The 24,440-nt window shown below is 35.2% G+C and overlaps 1 protein-coding gene across 1 annotated transcript; it reads right to left on the bottom strand.

The window, feature by feature from the left end:
- Positions 1–685: 685 nt before the first annotated feature.
- LOC121406197 lies at positions 686–24,281 on the bottom strand. Its single transcript, XM_041597219.1, has 8 exons — positions 23,978–24,281; positions 20,432–20,507; positions 20,036–20,088; positions 18,893–19,021; positions 16,916–17,106; positions 15,887–15,964; positions 3,692–3,908; positions 686–1,939 (listed from the first exon to the last, which is right to left on the bottom strand). Exons 1-8 carry the CDS (start codon positions 24,150–24,152, stop codon positions 1,893–1,895), a joined length of 966 nt encoding a protein of 321 aa, XP_041453153.1. The 5' UTR covers positions 24,153–24,281; the 3' UTR covers positions 686–1,892.
- Positions 24,282–24,440: the final 159 nt, after the last annotated feature.

The raw sequence follows: 24,440 nt of genomic DNA, 5'->3' as shown, positions 1-24,440 counted from the left end.
TTATTGACGAGTGGATACCAGGCGCGACCATGGGGTTTCGAAAAGCACCCTAAACAAGGGAAGCAAGTCTTTTCCAGATCTTCCCTTAACAAGTATTTGGCTTGTGAAACTCTTCAAGTATTGGAAATTTTCCATTTTTGTTTCAGTATTTTAAAAATCGTTTTTGACACCCTTATAACGTTCCATATAAGTCTATAATACGTAACGTACTTGCACACTCTTTCACTTTTACGCGTGGTATCCACTCAACAATGGAAGTGCCCCCCCCCCCCGGGCGGCCTCTCTAGCTCTGGGAGGAAGCAAATGTGGCTCTGGAAAGTCGTCCTAAATCGGATATATCGCTGTTACCATATCATTTGGTACACAACCGCGGATTGATGTTTCCTTTGCAGACACGAAAGCTAAAAAAAATCCTCCTGTCACACAATTTAAATTGCAGGGCAGTTTTTTTTTTACGACGGGCCCAAAAGTCTCTTCCATAATCAATTACCGTCGAAATTATGTGTTCTCATTCTCGAGCAAAAATGACGTTTTGATGTGACAGCCCCTTACGGAATCGAATATTTTATTGAGACTCTAAAATCATGGAAGTTCGACGGTTTCATTTAAACCCCCAAATAGCATATTTTCCATTTTGGTCTCTTCGTATACTTCGAATAAATGGTGACGATCACTCACTATAAAATGTTCTCATCAAATTTTATTAATTTCAAAATAGGTTTACAGCATATGCGGAAGTATACAAATCGTTACAAGAAACAAGGAAAGTATAGGAAATCGTAATATGAAATGATTATAAAAGAATATAATGTGAAAAGCACTAAGAAATATGAAACCGATAATACATTTTTTAGATATATTATAGTCATTAACATCATAATCAGAATTTTTGAGAAGTAATCATAGGTGGTTTCTGAACGTTGTGTAAACTTGACCTAGGCTAAAATGAGAAATTAGTAGACATATTAAAGAAAAACCTTCAATGACGTCTACTTATGTACCCATACTCCCCCCTCGCTCTCCTTCTCCGCCCCTTAATGACCCATTGTGTAATACAAACCTACAGACCTTTATGCAACCCCTCAAGTGGCGCCAAACAATTGACATGTCAATCTTATCTTACTGTGGAAAATTTCTACAATGTCACGAGCGAGCGAAAAATATTGACCCTTTTTTAGACCAAAAGCTAATTTTGTGATCAATTTTAATCAAATTACACTTAACCTGTTTTCATGTCGTTATCTTCCATTTTCTTCTTTTTTTCCCTTTAATCATGGATTTTTGTTTCTAGGCCACTGCCCTCTACTCCCGACCTGATTCATGTGCCAACGTGCAATAAAAGTTTACTTAATAAAATGGTCAACTTCAATGTTTAACAAAGCATGATCAAACTATCAAGTCTCGCTTTGAACTATTTTTCAAAGTTTTCTCTTTTTTATTAATAATCGAGGCAAAATTCTAAAAAAAGATACATGTCCTGATTGTGTAGTCCTATTCAAGCCTCCAGGACAGAGTTAGCCCTTACTGTATGCTTGAAAAAAAAAAAAACATAGGCCACCGGCCTTTCGCGATTAGTCCTCAGTCTGTATATAGGTGTTTGAAATAACCTACAAGGGGCCTTGTTTAAAGTTTATCTGTAGGCTCGACCAGATTAATATAAGACTACATTTCAGGTAGCATTGATTTATTTATCATCTTTTTGAGAACTAGATTGCAGAAAAACGATTATCGTAAATATGAAAATATTTCCTTATTAAGACGCAATTATTACATACATTTGCTTACTTTCCATCATCCACCCTCTCTTTTTCTCCAAAATTCTAACCTACTATATTCTACATATCTGTATTTGGAGATAGGTAAACAATTAATGAATCAGCTCCTAGGATAAACTAGTATCCGATGCAGATGTCCGTGTAATTTCCACTTGGAATATGACCTGTCAACAAATGAGAAAGAATGATAAATATAACTAAGGTAGTTAAGTAAGAAATCCAATGCTGTAGGATGAAGGTGAAAATAACACCACTGTGCATAATAGTAAGTGTTTTTTTTTTAATTTCTAATGTTCAAGAGGAAAACATTGTGAACTAAATCCATTGCAGATGATTGCAGCTCATCATCAACCTCGTAACCTAAAAAGGTTACGCTGTAATTGCCTTAAACAGCCTAATAATGCCAGGAAAATTATTTATTATTGAGCCAACGTGGTGAAGAATTGTCCTAATTTGCCGGCTCTAGTAACCACCCCTCTACTTCCGACTTCAAAACACATCAGATTTGACTCTTAAATTTTATGCAAATGAAAATGCTAATCAAAAATATATTTGATTCAAATAACAGCACTTCTTACCAGGAATGACGTAATGTTGAGATGTTTCTTTCAGAAAAACAAGTTATAATATTTATACTGAATTCGAGAAACAAGTGGAATGCCTCTGGCCGTCTCACCTGCATCACGCGGTTCAATATAGCAGCAGTGCTGAATTTGAATACTACTCTAACTCGTACAAGATGTTCAGCGATACATGGTTACTCTTATGTCTACTTTTTATGAACTAGACCAATAAACTTACAGAGATATGATGGTTATTCAACAAAAACCCCAACATGGCCAAAGTTCATTGACCCTAAATGACCTTTGACCTTGGTCATGTGACGTGAAACTCGTGCAGGATGTTTAGTGATACTTGATCAACCTTATGTCCAAGTTTTATTAACTAGGTCCATATACTTTCTAAGTTATGATGTCATTTCAAAAACTTAACCTCAGGTTAAGATTTGATGTTGACGCCGCCGCCGCCGTCGGAAAAGCGGCGCCTATAGTCTCACTCTGCTTCGCAGGTGAGACAAAAATGGTTCATTTGGCGTTTTCATGATTTCTCTTCAGCTGTGGAAGTAACAATCATTTCGACGGCTAAACAAAACCCTGAATTAAACAATTTTTTTTTCCAAAGTCATTGGTATTTTGTGGAACGCATATTTAGATGGATGAATGAAAGACAATGAAATAATAAACAAGTATGACGTGTGTCAAGTGTATCATGGGGTAAGTACATTCTTGCCGCCTTTAATAGTGGGTCCCTCCATTTCCATCTTAATTTAATTTCTATTGAAAAATAGTATACTTATTTAAAACCTCCAAATTGTTGCCCAAATCGTGTAAGTTTTTTTCACAACATATGTATTATTATTTTTGTTTCTTTGCAATGGATACAAATACTTATGTTTATATATATGGTATACAATTTGTTTTTGTTTGATGGAAGTGAAATAAATAAAATGGAAATTGAATTGAAATTATCATCTAAAACAGGGATAATAGAAGAGGAAAATCATTGGTCTAAAAAATCAGGCACATTAATTATTATAGGCTTGTTACATCTTATCCACAATTTGAATTTCAGATTTTTTTTAGAATTTCCTGGAAAGATCTAAATGTTCTCTATTACCTTCAAAATAGATTCACAAGTTCATATAATAAAATACAAAATCACAAGTGGAGATGTGACATCATCAGCCCACCTAATGAATATCATGACGACTGTTTCACAAAATATTGCTTAACTTTAAAATCAAATAACTTTGTTATCCGATTTTGATGAAATTTTCAGAATTTTGCTCAGTGAATTCTACTCTATTTATTATTAATGTTCTATATTACCGTAAAAATAGATACATAAGTTCTTACCGTGGCGCTCATGAATAGAATCACAGATTTCGTTATAGCGACCTCTGTCATTGAGTCGTTGGAAAGCGTCGTTCCACCAATTAACCAGATAACGGTTCGTATGTCGTGTCATGATTGAGGCGCCACCAGCTATACAATTATTCTCAAAGCCAAGCGGTGAGATACGTTTCAACGAGGTAGAGAATTGTGCAATGTTCTCTCCAAACGCAACATCAATCTTTGAAGGAAAATAAATCCAGAATGTAAACAATAAATGCACAAAGTTGATCAGACGATTTGTTTACATGATTTAAGCTACATAGAGCATTTAGTCTGGATGATCGGTGCAGAAAATAGCAAGAATTGTTCAGATTATGGTACAAGCATGAAATTTGGCTGAAAGGTAGAGTAAACAGTGCTGAACATTTTTAGCAGGGGGCGCCAACCTAATCTCTATTCGTATAGCAACAGTTACTAGGTAACTTATTTACCTTAGCAACCACTATTTTAGGGTGTTATTTACATTTCAAAAACTATATTTTGACTTTTAAGCGCCAATTTTACAATCACATATCAAGCAAAGTACCAATCATGTACAGCAACAGTTGCTAAGCAACACATTTTCCATAGCAACTATAGATAATGGTCTTGAATACAACATCTAGTCACATTATTTGAATGAAAATGGTTAGAATATTGGTCAAAGTATGAAACCTGAGAGTAAAAAATATCTCATAAGCCTGAAAAGTTCAGAAGCAATCCAAATAATTATAATATCTGCATAATAATTGTATCTCGGTAACAAACCTAGTTTTGATATACATGATATGATTAATTTTCTTGATATTTTTTACTCATATATGTCACAACTCACACACTGACAAAATCATCACTGGGTCATTAAAACTGCTTACTATTATAATTATATAGGATCTCGCCTGTTATGAAAATGGGACATGGTATTGTAGTGGATATACATGGAACACCGGGAAAGGCACTGAAATTTTAGGGCAAAGGGAAGCTGAAATTTGATTGATTAGAAATAATCCCTCCCTAATAACAAAGCTTCATTGGGAAGTAATGGCGATTTAGTGCCCACACACTTACTTGTCGGTAAAGTTTTGATATTATTGACTGACTTGAAGAACATGTACAGTAGACCTGAAACGGCCTCAAGCATCACTGAGCATAGCATGTACAGTAGACATGGAACAGCCTCAATTGTGTATAGCATGCACTGTAGACCTGAAACAGCCTCAAGCATCATTGATTGTATATAAGTGTACTGTACAGCATGCACTGTAGACCTGAAACAGCCTCAAGCATCATTGACTGTATATAAGTGTACTGTATAGCATGCACTGTGGACCTGAAACAGCCTCAAGCATCATTGACTGTATATAAGTGTATTGTATAGCATATACAGTAGACCTAAAACAGCATCAAGCATCATTGATTGCATGTGTATTGTATAGCATGTACAGTAGACCTGAAACTGCCTCAAGCATCATTGACTGTATGTTCACTGTATAATATGGCCAGTAGACCTGAAACAGCTTCAAGCAACGAATGTACATGTACCACTTGTGGATAAGTCACAAAGCAGTACATTTGTCGATTATACAACAAATTCTTTTAAGAGAAATGGTTATCTCTGTAGTTTACACTAGTCATCAACACCGCATCCTACAAATCATGAAGTTGAAGCGGTAATATGCAATATATTGTATATTACCAGGTCATCAACAGTTATGGTTGGAAAATGAAAAGCAATGTAAAGGTGTTGGTACAGAGCTTTCCAACCTGCCTAGAATTACTTCTTTCATCATTCTTGCCCATTATTTGAGCATCTTTTTAAAAAATAATGATTCTAATCCCAAGTTTACTAGAAGTAATTGCCACAGTATGTATATCTCTTTTAATTGGTCATAATGCGGGGCACTTGAGCCATTTACATAATTTATATGATATTTTACAATAGTATCTAGATAATGAAGGAAATAAATGATTTGTATTTCCACTGTAAGTTTCCAATAGCTTTGGACTTCGGGTACTAGCGAATTAGTCGAACGTACATTTCATGTGTCGCACATGCCTTCTCAAAATATGGCATATATATATTTTGTAGTGCAAAATTTAAATTAAGACTGTCTTTGTTTATTACAAGTACGGGAAGCAAAACCACTGTGAAGAATGCAGTATGCTCGACAAAGAATATCAGAGGCAACAGAGGAATACATCAAGAAAGTTGCAATGCTGTAGGATGAAGGTGAAAATAACGCCACTGTGCATAATAACATTTCTTTCCATAAGCAAATTATCATGTATATTGCGAGACAAGGTGGTAGTGCCATCAGCAGAATCATTTCCATCTGAGTTGAACATGCCCCGAAGTATTAGAGGTACAGTATATGGAAAGAAGAAACATATCAGAACTTCATGCTATTGTTCTGTGGCCGAGTATGGATCGCGTCCAGCAAACCCGATATCACAAGTGCTTAACATTCGTAGGTGACAATGTCAGATGCGCAAAGATCTATCAAGTCATGATCGATCTTGAAGCTGCAGGATCACGGCCAAAATACCTGCAATAGGAACTCACAGTTCAAATCAACTTCTGCACGGGCTTCCAAGTCATGGATCCTGGAGGTGCATGATTGATCCAGGTCATAACACAAGGAAAGAGAGCGGACAGGTCCAAATCAACTTCTGCAGGATCGAGTCATAATAGATCGCTCATATAGCTGCAGGATATAGGCCTACATGCCTAGAAACGGAAATGACAGGTCCAAAGTCCAAATCAACTCTAGCAAGATCTTGATAGATCCCAGAGCTACATTATTAATCCAAATCAAAACACTTGGAATAGGAACTGACAGGTCCAAACCAACCTCTGCAGAAGTCACAATGGATCATGTAGCTGCAGGATCAAGACCAACACACGTGGAAACGGAACAGAATGGTCCAAATCGAACTACCAGATCTTCCAAGTGATGCTAAGGCCTGGATGCTTCAGGATTGATCTAGGTCAAAACATCTAGAAAAATAACGGACTGGTCCAAATCAATTTCAGCAGGATCAAGTAATTTATCTCCAGTATCCAGGCCAGCATGCCTATTTAGACACGGAACTGACGGGTCCAAATCAACTTTAGCAAGATCTGTCACGTCATGATAGATCGTGGAGCTACAGGATTGTTCCCGGTCAAATCACCTGGAATCGGAACTAACAAGGCCAAATTAACTTCTGCAGAAGTCATGATAGATCATATAGCTGCAGGATCCAGGCCAACAAGCCAGGAAACGGAACTGAATGATGCCAATCAATTCTAGCAGATATTTCACGTCATGAAAGATCCGCAACTGTGCAGGATTGATCTAAGTCAAAACGCCTGGTCAAAATCAACTCCTGCGCGTGACATTAGTTTTGGGAACGGCATGAAAAACTAATATCTTCACTGCAGGCTACGGAAGGGAGAGGGTAAACCAAGGCCAAGTGTGTTGGCTTTCAAGCGAACGACTACTGTTAGCAAGAGATAAAGTGGTATCCCAAGCACCCATTTGAAAATTAACTTCTGGCAAGATTTTGGTGTTTGAAATAATTCTAAACTTAGTTGACTCAATCAATTCTAGGTGGTCATTCTTTTATCTCTCCTAGATCAGAGATATTTAATCTTGTAAGTACCCATGACCTCCTGGGGAGCTCTTGTAAAAGTTCTTCTACAAGAGTGACCTCTTGCTAAATGTTGATATTGTGGAATTCTTTCCAAGGGTCGATCTTTTACATATAAAGTAGTTTAATCTGTGCAAGGTTTTACTTTTTACGCATCTAATAGTACTTTTAATGTATAATTTACACACATCAATAATCTTACCTTACGCCCTTTAATTATTGGTTTCCTAGAGAAACATATTACTTTAATAGCAACTTGTACTTTGCATGGGATTGTATACATGGTATAATCGTTCTTGGGTTGTTGTATTAATGCTTTAATAGAAAAGATGCGATTCATAGAAGTTATAATCATAAAAAGATATCCTATACCGTGGAAAATGTTACTTAGTAACGGTTGCTATGGTGCTTATTGTGTCTACCTATGAACACATTCTTCACTTCAGGAATCTATGGGCCAGATTTAATTTCTGAGCTATTCTGAGTAAATTATAATGATCTGAACTAAGATAAAGAACTGTTCCTACGGAAGAGAGTCATTTAGCAACTGTTGCTATGTATAAATGGATCAAAACTGTTGTGATACAAAGGAACATGCTTTAGATTAAAATTTGTATGACATATCGCCTGTAAAAATGTTTCTCAAGCCTAATTAAGCTCAGGTACTAAGGTAAATATGTTACCTAGCAACCGTTGCTATGTTTGGAGAACTCATGTTGGCACCCCCTGCTAAAAATGTTTAGAATATCTTACTCTACCTTTGTGCCGATTTTCATGCTTGTACAATTTTCTGAACATTTTTTTCACAAATCACCTAGACTAATCCAGCAATATAACTTGCAATTGCCTCAACGCAGAAAATCGAAAGATGCTTTACAGTCAGTTGGACACCTGTAGAATATCATGTACCTTTGGCTTTTGTTTTCTAGACATTAAGAATAATCAATGTAATTTTCCACAGGCCAAGCGCCTGCTTGTAAAGTGTTTTACTGTAAGAAAACAGAAACAGTCGCTTTCTTATGTTATTCCCTTTTTAACTTAACAACGTCATGTTAATCTTACTACGTAATCCGTTATATCACAGATGTTTTGTTCTGTTTACTCTAGATGACTAGGGATAGATAAAGTATGAATTAAAAACAAAACCAAATCAATACACTGGACGGTATCATATTGGAACCAGACCATAAAGCTCGGTGATACTGTCCCTGTATAGTTTCCTGTCAGTAGTTGAGCCTTTGTCGCTAGAGGGCAGGCTAAAAACAACTGTCATGAGACTTTGAAAGTCTATCAAATGAATAAAAGCTGATACCTAAATGTACAGTTTTTTTATGCCAATATCATTAAGCAAATGCTGACATGCCGAAATAGTCTTTTCAAGTCCACTTGGAAAAAAATGTTAACTAGTCATGGCAATATACATAGAAGATAACGATAATATTAAGATACTGCAACAAATAACAAGTTAGATTTATTCTAAATGTATTTTTTCTTTTTTTGCAGGAAATAAACCATAATGTAATACAAAAAATAATTAGTTCCAAGTTGGCTCGCAAAGATTCTTTTGGTGATGCTGAAATTGGTGTTGAAATGCGATGGATAATTAGAATCATTGTAACTAGTTGAAATGTCCGTAAAGGTGGAGTTCATGATGATAAACACTTGATTTCAACAATCCATGGGTAAAAAAATAATGTTCTCTCGAACAGGTTGATGATCTAGACGAGAAATGAGACGAGAAATTTAAAAATTTCTCGTCAAAAAAATAAATAGATAACTGCAAACAGTTTATTGATGGTTTGGAAATAATTTCCACAGAAACATGAAGACTGGCGTGAAACTTGGAGTTCGGATCTGATATTCTTATCCTTGGATAAACTGTCAGCTAATATATATGTTTCCACTGTTCTGTAAGTTTCTAGCATTGCTTTTAAAAGAACAATCTTTCTTTCTAGAGAAGTCCCACTCTTGAAGACTCTTGAATGGCCTTAGTGAAAAGAACAATGTAAACAACATACGTGTAGGTGATACCTACATGCATGTTGTCCTATTGTCCTCTTTCACTGCTGGCAGTCATTATTGTAAATTACATAAATACCAGGCATTGTCGTGCCTCATTAAATATGCGTGTACATAGCAAAGCTTGACTGACATTCTCAAATATTCTTATTATATGCAATTAACTTCCTTTGATAAACTAAATTAATAAATATACAAGTAATTTTTCTTACAATTCTTCTTATAGTCAGGCAGCATATGTCATCTACTTCGAAAAATGGGCTAATTCTGATTTTTTACTTTTATGTGATTGGTGACATCACAAGGAACAACTTCCAACTTGGTGACAAATTTCTAATGGTCATCTTGACCATGTGAGGGGTCAATAGGGGTCAATTTTTGGAATTGCCCCGGTTGTATTGAGTCGTACATCGAATTGTTTGTCTGGTAATACTGAACAAAAAAGTGTACACAACCATATACTCTTGACCTCCCATTAAAGAGTTATGACCGGAAATGTCAAGAGGTCAACGAACTTTCGTTAATATGGCAAATTACACTGAAGCTAATTTTTTCGTGGTTTTTTTTGCATGTGTGTACTTTTTTATTTTCTATTTTAATAAGTTCATCTTCAGAGGTCATTATCCAGAAGATATTAAGGGTCAAGACAAGGTCAGGGAAAGGTCAAAAGGTCAACAAACTTTTATCGGTATCCAAAATACACTAAAAGCGGTTTGATTCTTAGAAGTAGGTTCTTCATTTTGAAAAGTCTCTAAGAAGACATCATCCATTACATAAAAAGGGGGCTAAATGTGCTCATTTAGGAATGAAATATAGTATCCCATAATTAGTAACCATCTGGAATAAAATTATTGGAAATGGTTTTTTGACTGATTTGAGTAGGTATGGGTGTCAACATTTACCAAAAAAGTAAGGAAGAATACGGGTTGGGGAAAGTGCTTTTTTTCAAGGTCAAAGGTCAATGACCTTTTTGAATATACTGTATCATGGTATCTCCCAGATAAAATACTACAAGTTGGTGATCATGGTGTCAAAAAGCACAGATTCTTACAAGAAGATCAAATAAAATCAAATCAAGTACATACAATGCTTATTCACCGATGAAATTCAAGGTCAAAGCCTTTCAAAGGTCAATGACCTTTTTTACACTATATACCATATACGGTATTGTGGTATCTCTGAGATGAAAAGGCACAGGTTGGTGATCTTGGTGTCAAAATGCAGAGGTTCTTACAGGAAGATCAAATAAAATAAAATTAAGTCCCTAGAATGCACATTTACCAAAAACATTCAAGGTCAAAGCCTTTCAAAGGTCATCGACCTTTTTAAAAACTATACCATATACGGTATAATGGTATATCTGAGATGAAAAGGCACATCTTGGTGTCAAAATGCACAGATTTTTACACGAAGATCAAATCAAGTACCCACAATGCTTATTCACCAATGAAATTCAAGGCCAAAGCCTTTCAAAGGTCAATGACCCTTTTACATTATATACCATATACGGTACAATGGTATCTCTGAGATGAAAAGGCGCAGGTTGGTGATCTTGGTGTCAAAAATTCACAGATTCTTACAAGAAGATAAAAAAAATCAAATAAGGTACATACAATGCTCATTTACCAATGAAATTCAAGGTCAAAGCCTTTCAAAGGTCAATGACCTTTTTACATTATATACGGTATAATGGTATCTCTGAGATGAAAAGTCGCAGGTTTTTAATTTGGTGTCAAAAAGCAATGTTTGCAAGAAGATGAAAAGGCACAAAATAATCATAAAGAATTAACCTTCACCTTTGATATCCAGAGTCAAAGGTTAAAAGTTAATAAATGTTTATACATCCATGCATGATTCCCCCCCCAAAAAAAGAAAGTAATTCATAATTATCATATTCACATTTTATTTGTGAATTATAGAAAGAAAGATACCTATTTGTAATGAAAACTTGGATGTTAAATAATTTCACTCGGAAATAAGGATAAATAATGGCGGCCATGGAAAATATATTTAAGGGTTAAAAGTTAATCAACTATATCAATAACGTCAGGGAATTTAAGTAGATAGGTCGATAACTTGATAACTTCATTGTATATAGTGATTCTGATGGGAAAAAGACTGACCTGCATGGAAAAGGAAATAAAAATTTAATAGTTGATTCCTTGACCAATGATGACGTCAAAATACAAGTTCGAGGTGAAATCGATATCAAATAGCACTTTTTGATACATAGTAATGCATTGCCAAAAGTGTAAAAAAAATCATGTATGATATAATCTAAAATGGTGAAGTTGTCTAAAGTAGGAGCATTTACATATGCATTTTATAAATCTAAATCAAGGTACTAATTTTTCTGTAGCAATAGGTCACTAACCTCAATTGCTACAATCAATACTATAAACTATAACTTAATCTGTAAATGGAAAGGATAGGCCTAACCCTAATGGCATGCATCATCTAAGAACATTTTCATATAGCCAGGGGCAATGATGATGAATTGAAATAGGGCAATCAATACAGCTGCAGCTTTTGTCATAGTAAATGAAGTTAAGTGTCTCAACTTCAGCAAAGAGTAATTAAACTTTTGAAAACCTTCTGACATTTTCAGGACTTTGATCTGGCCCATTCAATGAAAGCCTAATAACGTTCTGTCAAGGGATATCAGACCAGGGTCTATATTATTGCTGATATGTTGCATAGCTTGATTCTCAAGAACTGGACGTGGTGCTGTAGGAGTTTTGTTAGGTCAATGGATGTGTACTTTTAAGCTATTATCTCCTTTTGAATTTCATTATCATATCATATGCCTAATTTGTGCATGATAACACTCAGTTATTCTGGACCAAATAATGATCCTTGTACAAACTGACACCTAGTAGAAATAGCATCATGGGTGACGTACGGCAGAGAGTAGGTATGAAGTTTTGTTCTGCAACATTAGCATCTCAACAGATTCTGGCAGCTCGCAATGAGAGGTAATTAATAATAATACGGGAATTCATCTTTGTTGAAGTTGATATACATGCAGCTCTAATGATGGCCTTCACTTCATCATCATCCCTCTGCTGTTTGGAAATGCTCTCAGATGATGCTAGCTGTGACATGAGAGTTAGACCTATCCTACCCATTTTCAGAAGATTCTTGTACAAATCTTTGCATTTTGGCACCAAGATCACTAACCTGCGGTGTTTTATCTCAGAGATACCATTATTATTATCTAATGTCAAAAAGGACATTGACCTTTGTCTTTGAATTTTAAGGGTGAATGTGCATTGTCGATACTTAATTTCATTTTATTTGATCTTCCTGTAAGAATCTGTGTATTCTGACACCAAGAACACCAACCTGCGCCGTTTTATCTTCGAGATACCAGTATATAATATGGTATATAATTTATAAAAAGTCATTGACCTTTGGCCTTAAATTTTATGGGTGAATATGCATTCTATGTCATTAATTTTATTTTATTTGATCATCTGATCAGAATCTGTGTATTTTGACACCATGATCACCAACCTGTGCCTTTTCATCTCAGAGATACCATTATACAGTATGATATATATAATGTAAAAAGGTCATTGACCTTTTGAAACCTTTGACCTTGAATTTTATTGGTGAATGTCCATTCTAGGTACTCACATTCATTCTATTGTACCTTCTTGTAAGAATCTGTACATTTTGACACCATGATCACTAGCCTGTACCTTATCATCTCAGAGATACCATTATACAGTAAATGTAAAAAGGTCATTGACCTTTGAAAGGCTTTGACCTTGAATTTCATTGGTGAATGTGCATGCTAGGTACTTAATTCTATTTTATTTGATATTTTGGTAAAAATTTGTGCATTTTGACACCATTATCAACAACCTGCGTCTTTCCATCTCAGAGATATCATTATACGGTATATATGAAAAGGTCATTGACCTTTGACCTTGAAAAAAACACTTTCCCCAACCCGTATTCCTCCTAACTTTTTTTGGTAAATGTTGACACCCATACCTACTCAAATCAGTTGAAAAACCATTTCCAATAATTTTATTCCAGATTGGCTATTTTGAGGTCTAATTTAGGGATACTAATAGATAAACAGTGATATACGTCGAATAGTTTAGTGTGGTATTATGGTTTATTGCAGGAATACCTTGAAACGACTTGACAAAACCTATGAAAATCGTATCATCTTCATGATGTTATAAGTGCAACCAGATCTTTCCGAGTTTCTTGATTTAGGAATTCAATTCAAGTTCTTTTCATTTCCAATTTACCGGTCTTTGATATGTAAAGAATCATTTCATCCATTTGCTTTGTACAGAATATTTTAATCAACAGAAAATATTGTAACGTCCTGGGGTATAATGTGTAATACTTTGCTAATAAACACATCGACTGATCAGTGCTCCCAACTCCAAAGAAAGATGCCTAACATCTTATCTAATTTAACTTACGAATAAGATAATGAGTTTAGGATTAAGGATGATATGATAAGTTGGGCTCCAATTGTTCCTTGATTAATTGGAACGAGTGACGGTTATATTATTTCTAAGAGGCACCATTTTACAGGCATGCTCATTGTAGTCGTTAGTCATGTCCATTATGCTGATGTGATGTATTCTGACCATTACTCGATTTCTGGAACCAAAAAAGACTGCACCATATTTCTGATTGTGCTGTCATCAACACGGCTTTAGGCATTCTATTTTATCAAGTGTTTATCAAGTTTTTTTTCCAGAGCATGCAACGTGAATCTAAACTTAATACCTGTTCTCACGATAGTGATATGCATAGATGTTGATTTTTCTTTTGTCGTGTTTTTTCCTAATTGGTGAACTACCTGGATGTTGCCAGAAAGAATAATCACAAATGTCATTGAAGTAAACCACGGCCATGCAGCAGCGGGAGGGGGTGGCAGCTGCCCCCAGAAATTGTGAAAAATTGCATTTTTCTTTACTGAAAGATACATAATAATTGACCAAAAGTATGTGCGAAATCTATAAATTTCTCTTTACAATTATGCAAAAACGGCCCCGATGATTAGCTCAGAACAGCACAGCACCAGAAATGTGTAGTCCTTCTTGACTCCAGAGATCGAAATGGTCAGAATATATGACATCAGCATAATTGACATACATGACTACAATACGCATGCCTGCATGATGTTGCCTCTTTGTCAGAAATAATATATCCGTCACACATTTGAATTAATTAAGGAGCAATTGGAGCCCAACTTATCATATCATCCTCAATCCAAACCTCATAATCTCATTCTTAAGTTAATCCAAATGAAATGTTATGCATCTTTCTTAGGAGCTGGGAGCACTGGTCAATCGATATTTATTCTGTTAACATAGTATTACACTTATACCCTATTACAATACAATAATTTCTGTTGATTGACAAAGCAATGAAGGAAATGTTTCTTTAACATATCAAAGACTAGTAAATTAAAAATGAATTGAACTTAAATTAAATTCCTTAAAAAAAGAAACTCAGAAAGAGCTGGTTGCACTTATTACATCATGAAGATGATAAGATTTTAAGGGCATAAGGGTTTGTCAAGTTGTTTCAAGGTATTCCTGCAATACCATGATACCACACTAAATGCATTCGACGTCTATCTCTATTAATCTATTTTGTTCCTAAATAAGCCCCTTAATATATTAAATGTCTTAGATACAGACTTCTCAAAATAAAGAACCCACGAAAAATCAGACTTCTAGGATTCTAGTCGCTTTTAGTGTATTTTAGCTACATGTTGACCTTTGACCTTTCCCTGACCTTGTCTTGACCCTAATATCTTCTGGATAAGGACCTCTGAAGGTGAGCTTATTAAAATCGAAAATAAAAAAGTACAAACATTCTCAACCCCCCCCCGGAAAATAGCTTTCTTAACACCTTCAGTGTAATTTGCCATATATACAATGCAACGAAAGTTCGTTGACCTTTTGCTATTTCCGGTCATAACTTTTTAACGGGAGGCCAAGAGTATATAATTGTGTACACTTTTTTGTTCAGTATAACCAGACAAACAATTCGATGTATAACTCGACACAATCGGGGCAATTCCAAAATTTGACCGCTATTGACCACATTTTGACCCCTCACATGGTCAAGATGACCATTAGAAATTTGTCACCAAGTTGAAAGTCGTTCCTTGTGATGTCACCAATCACATAAAAGTGAAAAATCAGACTTGGCCAATTTGTCGAAGTAGCCGGTAAATCATGACATATGCTGCCTGATTATTATACTTAACAATAACGCAGGTCACCATAACGACAAAGTTTTATATGTTGACTTAACAAGATTCAACAGATTTATAAGTTTATTACGTCACAATAGCAAGCTTGATTCACCTCCTTCAATCTATAGCTCCCTAACATACGACTTGGTTTCCATGGCGATGCAGCCCCCATGACCCTGTTTGTTGGGGCTGAAAGACATACATCACCTTATGTTTGACCCCCTTACCATTTGTTGTTTTAACCGTTGACGTATAGGGAATAAACTCCTCTATATACTTACAAATCCATTTTGTACTGCATCTATTAAGAGATCAGCTGACTGATAATGAAATATCTGATTTGGACCAAGTGTGGACCCCTGAAATTAGAAAGGAAGAGAGGTACATAAAAATGTTATAGGCTGCTGTAACTTAAAGGTCAAGTCCACCTCAGAAAATATTGATTTGAATCGATAGAAAAAAATCAGACAAGCAAAATGCTGAAAATTCCATCAAAATCGGATGTAAAATAGAAAAAAAGTTGTGACATTTCAAAGTTTCGTTTATTTTTTAACAAAATAGTTATATGAACGAGTCAGTTACATTCAAGTGAGAGAGTCGATGATGTCACTCAGTCACTATTTCTTTTGTTTTTTATTGTTTGAATTATACAATATTTCAATTTTTACAAATTTGACGATTAGGACCTCCTTGCCTGAAGCACAAAATGTTCAAATAACGGAATTTCACGTGTTCAGGGAGGAATGTAACTTCATTTTACATGACAATGACGAGAAAATCATTTTTTTTTCATATTTCATATAATGAAATACAAAATAAATACTTGAGTAATGTCATCAGTTCCTCATTTGCATACCGACCGAGATGTGCATATAACTGTTTTGTGAAATGAAGCGAAACTTTAAAATGCCATGACTTTCTTATTTTACATCCGATTTTGATGAAATTTTCAGTGTTATGCTTGTTGAATTTTTCTCTTTTTATTTAAATCAAGTGTTTTTGGGTGGACTTGTCCTTTAAGGGGTATGTCACAGAATCACTATGGAATATTTTAAAGGAAAAAGGAAAACAATCCAGACAGCAATAGAAGAACCGAAGGTAAAAAAGTGGCTAGCTGTTTCCAGTCACTTTATCATTCTTTTTTTATCATGAAATAAAGATCACCAGGTTGGATATTTCAGAGTGTTATTTTGATAACATATCACAAACCAATATCATATTAGAGATGGGATTGTATCATAGCTCATATTTAAATCTAAGTCAAAGCAATGGTATAGTTACCCAATGCCTTGAAATTGATTTAAACTTACCGCGATGTTCTTATATCGGGCAAGACAGAACTCATCCGAGTTCCATCCATCGAGAAATCCAACTTTCTGATTGGTCAAATCATCATACGTCACTGAGCTGTCATTCTTCGCATAGAGGGCCACACTACCTCCTTTTGTGAACGGTACCGTAAAATAATATGTCAGACGTCGATCATAAGTTTGGACCCATTCTGAAATAAAATATTAGGTAAGTGTTGTTTTTTGCGGAAATGTTAAAATAATTATCGTATTTAAGACAATGTACTTGTATTTTATTCAGCATTAGTCAACATGCTCCTTTTTTCAAATCAAAAGTTGACCAGAAAGGTGTTGAATATTTGCGAGAACTATATAAGAAATAGTTGCTTATGACTTCATCTTCACCGAACGACCAAGGTGAGATCGACAAAAATAGTAAAGTTTTTTCATCTGTTTGGACATATTGCTATTCACTATCAGGATTTGGATTGGCCAGAACATAGTTGCTCCAGGAGTTACGACAATGACAATTGTCAAGTGTCTGTTGTGTTGATGGTTAATTGAATCTCTATTCATATTTTTTGATAACCAGGTTATTACATGACAATTGGGAGATGCTGACTTTAAACTAGACCAGAAACGACTTTATTTTTCAGATTATTAAAATAAGTGAGTAAATAGAAGAGGCAATCTTGATGACAAATATAAATAAGAATGAAGCAAACAAAACAGGTATCTGTAAATTATATCGAAGATTACTGTGTAATATGCAAATATCATATACCTACACTTATTATTCATTTATCCATTTGTATTCAAGAACAACCCCCCGCCCCAGAATATTCATTCCCATTACCCTGTAAAAATTCTCTGGCTAATTTCAAATACGAGAAAAAATATATCTTTTTTCTTTGGTTACTTTCCATTTTGTTCAAATCTTTATAGTATAAACCATCTCGGATTGAACGATCACATTTTTACACAATGAGTTGGTTGCATGTTTACATAGTGGGCTATTTGATAATAGGATTCATATGGAGACAATAAATAGTGTGAAAAAATATTTTACAATGTGGACAAGTGATATAATCTTCTAAAAAGTATTTGTTTAAACGTCAAGTCCACCCCAGAAAAATGTTGATTTGAATCAATAGTGAAAAATCAGACAAGCACAATGCTGAAAATTTCATCAAAATCGGATGTAAAATAAGAAAGTTATGACATTTCAAAGTTTCGCTTATTTTCAACAAAACAGTTATATGAACGAGCCAGTTATATCCAAATGAGAGAGTCGATGATGTCACCTACTCACTATTTCTTTTGTTTTTTATTGTTTGAATTATACAATATTTCAATTTTTACGAATTTGACGATTAGGACCTCCTTGCCTGAAGCACAAAATGTTAAAATAATGGAATTCCATGTGTTCAGAGAGGAATGAAACTTCATTTCACATGACAATGACGAGAAAATCAAAATATTTCATGTAATAAATACAAAAGAAATAGTGAGTGAGTGATGTCATCAGTTCCCTCATTTGCATACTGACAGAGATGTGCATATAACTGTTTTGTGAAATGAAACAAAACTTTAAAATGCCATAACTTTCTTATTTTACATGCGATTTTGATGAAATTTTCAGTGTTATGCTTGCTGAATTTTCTCTTTTTATTCAAATCAAGTTTTTGTTGGGGTGGACTTGTCCTTTAACAAGTATAATTGACTCAGTGTCTAATTTTATTCGTTTTTAAATTTCAAAGGTATGTGTTACGTGCTGCTGAGCAATATTTATTTTCCTATCATCTTATTAACTTATCATCATCATTAGTAGTAGTAGTAGTATGATTATTAACATTGTTATCGTCTTCGTCCTGTATTGATAGAAGAAGGGTACACTTTAATATTTCTGTATTATCTTAGCTCTGTTTAAGAAGAAACAGTTTTGCTCTGTTAGGCAATATTATGGATTGATGTTATAAGATTGAAAATCAATTTTACCTGCACAAGCATCATACCAATTGCCCATGAGACCGGGGCCACCTCTGGGGCGCTGGCCTGCTTGATTGTCCCAACAATTCTCGTAGATATCATACACCAATCTACAATTCTTGTTTGCAATCGCACACACTGAAAAATAAAACAAACGCAAACATGATATTACAGAAATGGGACCCCTCGGTAGACCAGTAGTACCATGATCGATGCTGCTGAGTAGGACCATCCCCCCGCTTTCATTTGTCAATTTCACTGTTTGAAAACCTCAAAGAAAATTAGGACTTCTAAAAAACTACAAACAAAGGGTAGGTTAGAAGTGAAGGTTATTAGTTTGCAAGCAAGGGTTGTCATCTCCAAAGGGAGCCTGGTAAGCTAGGAGCCAAGATAGACAAGCTAATAACCTGCTGACCAGGGGTCTGTTGCAGAAAGAGTTGCGTTTAAACGCAAGTCAAAAAATCAATCGCAAGTCCCAAATGCGCTTTGTTGATTGGCTGAAAATGAAGTTGCGCATGATTGTTAGGGTTGCGTTTGATTGCAACTCTTTCTGCAACGGGTCCCTGGTCACCTTTTGGAAATGAAGACATTGCCTGCATCCTTACGGAATGTGAAGGGGGAAACCCTGTTTCAGTCCCAGGAACAAGTGACTTCAGATCCTATATTTGGTTTGGGCTGACTGTCTATTCCATCTAATACATTATTTAATCATGGTTTATTATGTGGCAGTCATTGGCAACTTTTCACTACTTTAATTAAGCCCAAAGAACAAAATAAAAATGAAGAACACCTGAAACAAGTCATCTAATTCATGTGAATGTATTTTTATCAAGATTTGGCCATTTTGAAATTGAATTTCGTCAGCACCTTGCCCGGGACTCCTAACACCCATTTCTCGTCATCGTCGTCGCCATACCGACGACGACAACGATGTTATATTAATACAGCACCCATTATAAATAACATAGGTATACAAAAACCCCAGCACAGACCTTGGGCATTTGTCTTGAAAGTTATTTTACTATTCACTTATATTTTTTACTGGTTTTGTTTCCTTGCATTTGTTTACCCTTTCTGAACATATATTATGTTCAGTGACTAAAATAAAATAAAATAAAAGTTTATTGGATGGTATTGATTAAATTCTCTCACCAGCGTCAACGATATCAGGAGTGAATCCCTTGATAGTGTAGGTCGACTCATCCCTGCAACCATGAAACGAAAATGGATTAGAAGAATAAAACTTCCAATTTACTTATCATCGATATCATCACGATCATCGTAAATTAAATCCCTGTTCCACAAATAGGCCTACACATTTACACTCAACAACACCCCCCTCCCCATATCACGAATATATCATAAACCCCATCACTGAAAGGAATTAAAACATACATCCGCTCATGAAAAATACACTCAGACAATGATAAAATATTCCTTTTGAAATGACCGATCACAGAATGAAATGCTACCTGACGGGAATAGACTAAGGTGGGAACCTGTTAGAACCAACCTCACCCCCAATAAAAAAAAACAATTAAGACTTACAAATACTGCCTTTTGTCATCATAATGGCCAATGGCGAACAACCAGATTTTATCATCACTGCTATCCGGGGTGCCCTCTAATGCATGGAATAAAATTAATGAAAAAAAAACTCCTTGTTTTACACAAGTCAAAGGAAACAACAAGTCCTAATCAGGCCTGTTTGACGTCATAATACGATCTCAACACACTCATTAACACTCACAAAAAACTATAGGGGAAGGCGGTGTATGTTGTGACACTTTTTGCATGTTAGAATTGATATGACTAATAATATTGTAGAAATAAGTACCTTGCCTTTAAATTTGATTCTTGGGAAATCTTTTTCACCTATAGATAACTTTCTACCCCCAAACTGAAAGTTATCGTGACCTTTGAAAAAACGATGTCAAATGGCTCAACTTGCCCCATCTGTGGGGTAAGTTTTGCCACCGTCTGGGGTAAGTTGAGCCACAAAAACTATGTAGGGGAAGGCGGGGTAAGTTGTGACAGTTTTTGCTTTTTGCATGTTAGAATTGATATGATTAATAATCTTGTCGAAATAAGTACCTTGCCTTGAAATTTAATTCTTCTGAAATATTTTCCACCTATATATAACTTTCTATCCCCACACTGAAAGTCATTGAGACCTTTGAAAAAAACGATGTCAAATGGCTCAACTTGCCCCATATATGGGGTGAGTTTGAGCCACCTTCTGGGGTAAGTTGAGCCACAAAAACTATGTACAAAATGTATGAGGGGAGAACCAGCATGTCAATTTTTTGTTTAAAGTCTTTTCACTTGCTAATTCTCTATAAATAGTAACATCCTTTAAAAGGAAAAAAAGTACTCATGTAAATTTGCTCCTTTCAGCCAGCATTTCAATCGATTTCTATGGTTTGTTTGTTTTTTAAGATACATTACCATAGGAATTACCATGGCTCAACTTGCCCCATGCTGTTTGGCTCAACTTACCCCAGTCCGAACTTAGTGCGATAATTTTGTATCCGCACATTTATTATGCATCCATCATATAAAAGACTATGACAAGAATGAAGATCCGTACCTGGACTAATAATGTTGTTATCATGTCTTTATTATATTTAAAGACGTGTGTGTTTATAAAGCACTTATCTATTTCACACTCTTTTTTACTTTTTTAGCTGAAATTCATATTTTTCCCTCTAAAAAACTACTTTTTGTTTCAAAGTTGAAAACAATATGGTGGGGTTAGGGGGTTATGCTATGGGTCATCAATACATGACACCACCACAATGTCTGACTCATTAATTATTGGCCTGGAGCTGGTGGCTCAACTTGCCCCTATGCTCAACTCAACTTACCCCGCCTTCCCCTACAAAATGTATTCAGAAAGAACCAGGATGTCAATTTTTCATTTAAAGTCTTTTCATTTGCTAATTCTCTATGAATACTAACATCTTCTAAAAGTAAAACAACTTTCATGTGAATTTGCTCCTTTCTGCCTGCATATCATTGGCTTTTTACATTTTTAACATTTTTTATTATACATCACCATACGAATTACCATGGCTCAACTTGCCCCATGTTGATTTGGCTTAAATTACCCCAGTCCAAACTTAGTGCGATATCTTCACATCCACACATTTCTCATGCATTCATCATGTAAAAGACTATGACAAAAATGAGAATCCATACCTGGACTAACAATATTGTTCTTATTTCTATAATATATTTAAAGACGTGTGTGGGCAAAAAGCACTTATCAATTTTACACCTTTTTTTTACTTTTTTGGCTGAAATTTGTATTTTTCCTTCTAAAAAGCACTTTTTGTTTCAAAGTTGGAAGGGTTATGCTATGGGTCATCACAGGGTGACCAGATTTCATAAAATGAAATAAGGGACAATCGACAAAAAAGATCAACAAAGAAGGCTACACAGTGTTACGCCTATGAAAAATTATAAAGAATTAGAAGGGAGGTTGAACAAAAGAATGAAGGAGAGAAAGAAAAGACGAAAGAAAAGAGATGAATTGAGAAGAAAGAAAAAAAAATAAGGGGAAAATGAAGGCAAAAAATAAAAAAAGAATAAAAGAAAGTTAGAATAAAGGATGAAAGAAAGAAAAAAAGAGAGAAAAATGTTTCCGTCATTATTTGAATTGAATACAGAAAGAAAGAAATAAAGAAAGAAAAGGAAAGGAATGGAAGAGGAATACAATGTGTGAAAGACTATATAAAGGAGAGAAGGAAAAAGTAAGAAAAAGGAGGAAAGAAAGAATGAGGCAAGAATATTGTTTCCTTCATTCTTTGAAAGAAAGAAGCCAACAAAGAAAGAAGGAAAGCAGTAAGGGAGGAGGAAAGGAAGGAAGAAATTAAGGGAGGGAGGGAGAGAAAGAATAAGGGAAACTAAAAAATAAAATGAAGAATTAAAGAAAGGAGGAAAGAGAGGGAGAAAGAATCGAAGTGAGGAGGCAATGAAAACATAATGGAAGAAGAGAAAGAATTAAAAGAAAAAGGAGAGGAAGGGAGGGGGAGAAAAAAGTTTTAAGAAAGAAAGAATATAAAAAAGGGAAATAAAGAAGACGGGTAAGAAAAAGGAGGAAAGAAAGAAAAAATAAACAGAGAGAGAGAGAGAGAAAGGATCAAGAAAGACAAAGAGGAAATAAAGATTGATGGAACAAATATAGGCAAGCAGGAAGGATAAAAAAAGGAGGAAAAAAGTTCAAACTTCAAGCAAAAAAAAAATCCAATCATCTAACAAAAATCATATTAATATTTGGTGTTTTACAAATAATTATATTATAAAAAAATAGAAATGAATGATAAAAAGTGATTTTTTTACTTAAAAATTAGATGAAACATCGCGGCATCATACACAACAATTAGACTCGAAGCGAAAGCTGAAACAACTAGATCTAGTCATGCTAGTTATGAAAACTCAATAACTTGTTCCTCCGAGATTATATCTTCATATCAGTAATCTGAGAACCCATAATCATGATAATATAGTCATACTCATACAAATTTCCCGCCGATTTTTTATTATTTTGGCATGTTTGGTGGAGAGAATCTGCTCCAATCCTACATGCCTAGCCACACGATGGCAGGAGGCAAGTTCGTTGCGATGTATTGGGTTAGCAAGAAAATCACCGCAGAACTTGCAAGTTTACTTATCGATTAATATTGTTGTCTCTGTTTCGTCATCTGTTTGTTGTTTTGATGAAAATTCGTCACTTTTAAATACATTTTGTTCAATATTCTGAAATACGGGACAAATAGGCGTCCCGGGAAGGGTTTGTCGGGACGCCGGGACAAACAAGCAAAATACGGGACAATCCCGGGAAATACGGGACGTCTGGTCACCCTGGGTCATCAATACATGACACCACCATAATGCCTGACTCATTCATTATTGGCTTAGGGGTGGTGGCTCAACTTGCCCCTATGCTCAACTTACCCCGCCTTCCCCTACCGTTCCATCACCAGTCACTGTGACGAAATTATTATTTTTTAATTCCCCACTCCCCCCTAAAAAAGGCTTCAGAAATGTTGCATAATTATGTACATTCCTAACTTAGTGCGTTGGACCCACCTGTTGCTGGTCTATTATAGATGTTAATCGATTGTGTAGCATTGGTAGTCCTACTTGCTCCTTGCATGTCTTGTTGGGAATTGAGACTGATGATACCAAGAACTAAAGCTACGATGCTGACCACAGCTAAACAACAGACTAACATTCCAATTAACATAGATCTATCTTGAGCCATAGTGGTAGGTTACATGCACCTTTTCTTAAGATGATCCATTTGTAAAATTCGAGCAGAAATGTTGGCGAGTCCCGATCAACACACGACTACGTCTTACGTGTGAATGCGCTTAATGACCTACACAGACACACCCACACGCAGACGTAGATCAAACATCTCTTCAAAGGAATGGATTCCCTTCATTGTCGTTCGTTCATTATTTGAACATGTTTTTCATTTCCAGATCAGTAGCTTCATATGAAATATATCTATTATGAATATTCTTTTTCTTTCGGAAAGAATGAAGCG

This window comes from Lytechinus variegatus, chromosome 19, assembly GCF_018143015.1.
Source record: "Lytechinus variegatus isolate NC3 chromosome 19, Lvar_3.0, whole genome shotgun sequence".
NCBI classification, from domain to species: domain Eukaryota; kingdom Metazoa; phylum Echinodermata; class Echinoidea; order Temnopleuroida; family Toxopneustidae; genus Lytechinus; species Lytechinus variegatus.
Note: the sequence above shows the minus strand (reverse complement) of the source record. Positions and strands in the feature narration are given on the sequence as shown.

Bases quoted from the DNA above. Each gene is read 5' to 3' on its own strand.
- LOC121406197 (XM_041597219.1), bottom strand. From the start codon at position 24,152: ATGGCTCAAGATAGATCTATGTTAATTGGAATGTTAGTCTGTTGTTTA. The intron at 20,089-20,431 runs GTAAGTCTTAAT...TCATGGTTGCAG, and splicing joins GATGACAAAAGGCAGTATTT to GGATGAGTCGACCTACACTA. The intron at 15,965-16,915 runs GTAAGTTTAAAT...TTCTAATTTCAG, and splicing joins CCCGATATAAGAACATCGCG to GGGTCCACACTTGGTCCAAA.